This window comes from Durio zibethinus, chromosome 2, assembly GCF_047325235.1.
Source record: "Durio zibethinus cultivar Kanyao isolate XHJ-2024 chromosome 2, ASM4732523v1, whole genome shotgun sequence".
Classification (NCBI taxonomy): domain Eukaryota; kingdom Viridiplantae; phylum Streptophyta; class Magnoliopsida; order Malvales; family Malvaceae; genus Durio; species Durio zibethinus.
This window is the reverse complement of record NC_143163.1, coordinates 32,345,333-32,351,883: the sequence shown is the minus strand read 5'-3', so window position 1 is coordinate 32,351,883 and position 6,551 is coordinate 32,345,333. Positions and strand designations below refer to the sequence as shown.

Sequence of the window (6,551 nt, the reverse complement as noted above, 5' to 3'; positions counted from 1 at the left end):
ACGTTTATTTATCGGCCAGTTCTCAATTCTGATAAGGTAAAGTTGCAATCGAATCCAACTATTGTATTCAAAGTGGAATGGAGTATACGTTATCTCTTAACTGTGCATTTCCTATCAGCCGACAACCCGCTGTGCTGTACCTAAATAAATAGCTAAAGGTACGGACATCCAAGAACCATTGGTTCAATTAATAACTAATAAGGTTCGTTCAATTTTGATAATACTAAGTGACCGTAGATTTGAGTTATCGTGATCTACTAATATGACTTTTCCACGATATTTTGATTATATTTCTTAAAAAAAACAGGAAAATACCAAGGAGACAATGCAATTATTAAAGTAATTAGTCCTATTTTACCAAATTATTAGTCGTTTTTACTGTAATCGAAACCCTCATCAGGTATTCAGTACAAAAATAAAACAATTAACGATTTAATCAAATCAGAGCGTTTAAACGATGCCCAAAACCTTTTCTTCCAGATGTCTGTAATAGATAGCATTACATATAACTTGCTAATTTCTGGGCACGGTCGATATGGTAATTCAAAACAAGCTCTGTATGGTTTCACAAGGAATCGAAGAAACTGGTCCTACATTTTCTTATGTGATTACTGTTTGTGTGAATGGAGGTTTTTATGGAGAAGGAATTCAGGTTCATTGCAAGGTGAATCCAGTTGGGTTTGAATTGAGTTTGTTTATCGCAAGCTCACTTGTGAATCTTTATCTGCATATGGGATTTGATGTTTGATCAATTGCCTGAGCGGAATTTAGCTGTATGGAAGTTGATGTTAAATGCGTGTTCGGAGCTCGGTAAAATAGAGCAATTATTTAGGTTGTACGGCAAAATGGAATGGGAGGGTTCAAGTCAAATGGGTTCAGTTTTTGTTATTTGATTCACGCTTGTTGTAATGAAAGGTTTTTAGATGAAGAAAAGCAGCTGCATTGCCATGTGACTAAGACTGCTGCATTGCCCTGTGATTAAGGCTGGATGGGTGGAATTCAATGTTTTTGTTGTCAATGCTTTGTTGGATTTTTATTCTGCTTGTGGGAATTTCATAGATGCTAGGAAAGCCTAGGAAAGCGTTTTCCTTAATTCCAGTTGAAGATGTGATATCATGGAATTCAATCATTGCTGTATATGCCGAGAATAAGTTATTGTCTGATGCTTTTAAATTATTTAGTAGGATGCATTTCTGGTGGGGAAAACCTTCAATTCGTTCTTTTTTGGTGTTATTGAATTTATCCAGTAGAAGAAAGTATATTCTCTATGGGAGGCAAATGTACTGTTTTCTTACGAAAATAGGTTTTAATTCAGGGAGTGTTCATATTCAATCAGCTTTAGTTGATATGTATGGGAAATGCGGTGACGTTGAAAGCTTTCTGTCTGTATGTGGGAGTGGTTCTAATAGAACTTTGGAGTGTTGTAACTCATTAATAACCTCATTGTTGCACTGTGGTATCACTGAAGATGTGTTTGAAATGTTTGGTTTGATGGTTGAAGAAGGAATTGGGATTGCTGAGGTTACTCCCTTTGCAACGCTGAAAGCTTTATCAGTGTCTACTTGGGCGAGTTTGGACAGCTGAAAACTGTTGCACTATTGTGCTATAAAATCCAGTTATGAATATGATATTGCAGTTTCATGTTCTCTTTTTGATGTGTAATCAAGATGTGGGCACGTTGAGCTCTCTTGCTAGGTTTTCAAAACACTTTATTCACCAAGTGTCTTCTGCTTCAAATCTATAATCAATGGATATACCCGAAATAGGATGGGGAGAGAAGGTGTGAGCCTGTTGGAAGCAATGATCCAGAAGGGCTGGATACCTGATAAAGTGACATTCTTCTGTGTTTTAAGTGGGTGCAACCATGCAGGGTTGGTTGAACTTTGAAGAAGGAAAGTCGGTGTTTAACCTAATGAAATCTTTCTATGGCATTTGCCCAGAACGGCATCATTTTTCAGTATTATCCATCTTTAAGGCCGTGCAGGTCTGCTGGGTGAAGCTGATGAGTTGCTGCAACAGGCACCTGGAGGAGGAGATTCTGTAATGTGTAGGGTCCACACGAATTAAATAGTGGGAAAGAGAGCAGCAAAAGTCTTGATGGAGCTTGGCAAGAGGATTTTGTCATTTATTTGCAGGTGTCAAATTTTTACTCTGAAAGTAGGGGAATTTGAAGCCTCTTTGCAAATTAGAGACTGATATGGCAAGAAAGGTGATGAGGGAGATTGGTCACAGTTTAATTGAGAATTGAGGTGAAGACTAACTGCTGACATTCAATTTTTATACCCATAAAAATTAACCGAGCATGGTCATCAAATGGAGAACTTTGGAACAATGCTTGCTCGTCTGTTTCAGCTTCATTTCCATGAAACCGAAACCTGTTTGTGAAGTCTGCATCTTTTGCTTAAATCTTCTAAAGAGCAGTTGCTTTAGCTTGAAGCCTTTGGCTTGTAACAGGAAAAGGACCTTTCCCTCCTGACTCGCTAATTCAATTTTCGTTTGAGGTATTTATTGCTCTATTTCATGCTACAGATTATCCCTGCATGCATGTATGATGATGTTTCATTTTTCAATTTATAAAATTAACTGATTAATATATATTTATTTTGCTGATTGATTATCCACTTCCATGAGAGCGAGAAAGAGAGAGAGATTATACAGAATCCATGAACATTTAACTGGTGAATTTTTGCCCAGCGGTTGAAGAGTAAAGCAAGGAACTTAAAAATAAATTTCCCTTCTACTTTAAGTGTGGGCATGTAGAAAATGTAGCAGCTTCATCTGCTTTTAAGCCAAGCCATATAGCCCACAAAACCATTCATTTCCAAAACTAATCTGCACGTATAAATTAAACCAACATCTTATTGGATTTTATAAAACTGAATCAATCTTCCAAACAGACAAAAAAGAACAAATCATGGATAAACTGTTCCTGGTTTCCTTCGTTGCTTTGCTGACAGTGGCATATGGAGTTGCAGGTAACATGTTATATGACAACTTCAACATGCTTGAAGAGCTTGAAGACCTGGACATAGCAGAAGAAGATGCTGAAGTTTTTGAGTTCCCATGTTGGACAAGTCAACGTGGTAGCAAGGTTCTTGTAAATGTGGATAGCTTTGGTGCAGTTGGAGATGGAGTTTCTGATGACACCCAGGTATATGCTTGCGTTTTTTTTTTCTTTCTTAATTTTTAACTCCCTTGCAAATTGCCTTCATGGTTCTTTTAGGCACATTGAAAGCTCTACCGATTAAGACTCTGACAGGCAGTAGTTTGCAGTCTCTGTTTCCATGAGGGTTCTGAACCATGACAATTCTCTAGGATTAAGAAAATAGATATATGCTGTGAATATTATTTTTGACTAAAACTATTTGTGTATTACTGTTTGACGAAATATGTTTTCATTGTCATAAAAAATAAGCCAATTTCCCATTTGATAAATTAGCATTTTGTCTTTCTGTTTATTTCATCATCAGGCTTTTAGAAAAGCATGGGACACAGCGTGCTCTACTCCAAAATCAGTTTTCTTGGTTCCTCCTGGACGCCGTTATTTAGTTAACGCTACGAAGTTTAGGGGACCATGTGCAGATAGGTTGGTTGTTCAGGTAATATCAATGTACATCAAATTAAACGCATATGGAAATAAGATCTCGATAATTGTATATCTATGTTTTTGATTAAATGATTGCAACTATTAATTCCCATTCGATATTAATTTTAACTTTAATTCCAGTCATTTTTTTCTATTTATTATTTTGTCATAATCATTATTGTTATTATACAGATTGATGGAACAATAGTAGCACCAGATGAACCTAAGAACTGGGACCGAGATCTTTCACGACTGTGGCTTGAATTTACTAAACTGCAGGGAGTGGTGTTCCAAGGAAATGGAATTATTGATGGATCTGGTGGCAAATGGTGGGCATCTTCTTGCAAAAAGAACAAGTCAAATGTAATTCCTTAGGGTTCTCTTTACAAATTCTTTCATGCTCAAGTTACAAGTTAAACAAATAGAATGTAACATATATTTCTTTTTCTGTTTTCTTTTCCTTTGGCAGCCTTGCAGAGGGGCACCAACAGTAAGGATCTTTCTCCACAATTATACTAGTCATATTTCCAATAAGCAGAATGCCAAATTTATCTCAAATTAGCTTTAACATATGAGTATGTTGCAGGCACTGACTATAGACTCAAGCTCATCTATTAGGGTAAAAGGCCTTACTATTCAGAACAGCCAACAGATGAATTTCGTTATTTCCAAATCTGAATCTGTTCGAGTATCTGAAGTACAAGTCTCATGTCCAGGAGACAGCCCAAACACTGATGGGATCCACATCACTGGGTCAACTAATGTTATTCTTCAAGACTGCAAAATAGGAACAGGTTCTGAAACCTTTTGTCTTTCCTTGCATCTCTTTTGCTGTTCAAAAGATAAGAACATCCCTAAATGAAGCTGAAAGAATGTCTTATAGAAATGATACTACAAACTATTGCATGTGTGCATACTGACTGGTTAAATATTCATGGTGACTGTGCATATGAAATGCAGGGGATGATTGCATCTCAATTGTTAATGATTCATCTGCTATAAAGATGAAGAGAATATATTGTGGACCAGGACATGGAGTAAGGTGTGTTCCAAACTTCCAGTTAGATTCTATAAGCTATTTCAACAGATTGTTTCCTGATCCATGAATAACTCCATTTCCTTGGAACAATACTCCGGGGAAGGAAACCGGGAACAATTTATCCATGATTTGCTCTGTTGACCATTCAATCCCCTACAGAAACTGATTGTTTTATGTTTACCTCTTATTTTCTCTCTTTTATGCAAAATTTGGCTACTTAGCATTGGAAGCCTTGGGAAGGATAACTCCACGGGCATAGTCACAAAGGTGGTTTTGGATACAGCACTCCTCAGGGAGACTGCAAATGGAGTCAGGATTAAAACTTGGCAGGTATTGTGATGAAATATCTCGTAAACCTAGTACCTTCAATAAGAATACACATTTAGCCGGTATTAGGAACGCAGAAGACTTTATGGGGCTTCAGTTGCCAACTTAGCTGCTGTTTCTGAGTAAGAAATGAAGCCTAATATTTTCTTCTTCTTTTGGGAGGAAGAAGAAAATGGGTGATGTGGTAGGTTCTACAAATGTCTTTTTTTTTTCCTGAACATGTCAACACACAATTTGACTTCTTGTTTCTGAATATGTCAACACATAATTTGACCATATTTTTTCTGAATATGTCAGCACTCAATTTGCATTTAGGGACATTTCAGATTCATCTCTTTGAGAATGACATTTGTCTCGTGATTCTTTGATAAGGGTGGTTCCGGTTATATTCGTGGTGTGCGTTTTGAAAATGTAAGGATGGAAGATGTTGCTAACCCCATCATTATCGATCAATTCTACTGTGATTCGCCAACAAACTGCCAAAACCAGGTGAATTATCCAAGGTTTTATCATATCTAAATTTCTCAGTATCTGTCTTATGATCACATTAGTTCTGATTCTTGCAAGAGTCTCTCACCCAATTAGAACAGTGATCACATGAATTCTTGTTCTTTTTTATTTGTTAGACATCAGCAGTGCAAGTAAGCCAGATTATGTATCGAAACATTACTGGGACGACAGAAAGCAAGGAAGCAATGAAGTTCGCCTGCAGTGATACTGTTCCCTGTAGCAATATAGTCCTGAGCAATGTAAACTTAGAGAAGAAGGATGGCACAGTGGAGACCTACTGCAACTCTGCCCGAGGCTTTGGCTACGGGGTTGTGCATCCTTCAGCGGACTGCCTAAGTTCCCATGACAAAGGCTCTATTCTCATTGATCAGAAAGAAAATGCTAAGTTTGCTGAACCCACTGTTCATGCTGAACTCTAAGCTCCCTATAGGCACATAAATAATGATGTGATAGTATTATTGCACAAGAGTAACTTAACTAGAGCAGTAGAGGTCCGAGGAGGTTTGAGGCTCGAGTTGAAATTTTTATGGGAAATTTCGGATGCCATTGATGTTATGCACGAACTGCATTGAAACTAATCCTGACAATAATAGCAAGGATATGTAAAATGCAGTTAATATACCTAGTAATATTGAAGAAGAAAAATCAATTTAATGAAATTACTTACATTTTGATATGAAAGTGCAATTGTACTCTTTCGACAGGGTCCATTTTGTAACTTGCAACACAAGTACACAATCCCTACTGCAGGAAACTCCAAAAATGATCCTCAAGTGATGTAGCCATACTTCCATATGTTTGTTAAAAATACACCAGAAAATGCTCTGGCTCTCAAAAGATCGATCTGAGTGCTTGAAATAAATGAAAATGCAAGGACAATGAGGGACCACTGAGATGCAGATTGATTCATTGTTCATATGTAAAGATTTACTGAGAATCAGAGCCAAACTATTAAAGAAATCAAATTTTACTCGTTTTCGTGATGAATTAAATACACACATACTGAAAGGGAAGAAAAAAAAGATGGTTGGTTTGAAGAACCACAAACTTATTAAAAGGAACCGGATTTCAGTTTCCTCTCTTTGGTAA

At 37.0% G+C, this 6,551-nt stretch overlaps 1 protein-coding gene and 1 pseudogene across 5 annotated transcripts; both read left to right on the top strand.

The window, feature by feature from the left end:
• The first annotated feature begins 384 nt into the window (after positions 1 to 384).
• Positions 385 to 2,248, top strand: LOC111317884 (pentatricopeptide repeat-containing protein At2g27610-like; annotated as a pseudogene).
• LOC111317883 (Pectin lyase-like superfamily protein) lies at positions 396 to 6,143 on the top strand. 5 transcript variants are annotated; one of them, XM_089751925.1, is made up of 10 exons: positions 396 to 2,501; positions 2,976 to 3,151; positions 3,471 to 3,599; positions 3,779 to 3,949; positions 4,056 to 4,076; positions 4,173 to 4,380; positions 4,547 to 4,628; positions 4,847 to 4,955; positions 5,325 to 5,441; positions 5,589 to 6,143. In XM_089751925.1, exons 2-10 carry the CDS (start codon positions 2,981 to 2,983, stop codon positions 5,595 to 5,597), a joined length of 1,017 nt encoding a protein of 338 aa, XP_089608051.1. In that variant the 5' UTR covers positions 396 to 2,501; positions 2,976 to 2,980; the 3' UTR covers positions 5,598 to 6,143. The 5 variants fall into 5 exon arrangements, with proteins under 5 accessions (XP_089608051.1, XP_022776119.2, XP_089608045.1 ...); XM_022920384.2 differs by having other exon boundaries at positions 439 to 2,501; positions 5,579 to 6,143; XM_089751919.1 differs by lacking the exon at positions 396 to 2,501 and adding an exon at positions 2,821 to 2,838 and having other exon boundaries at positions 5,579 to 6,143.
• Positions 6,144 to 6,551: the final 408 nt, after the last annotated feature.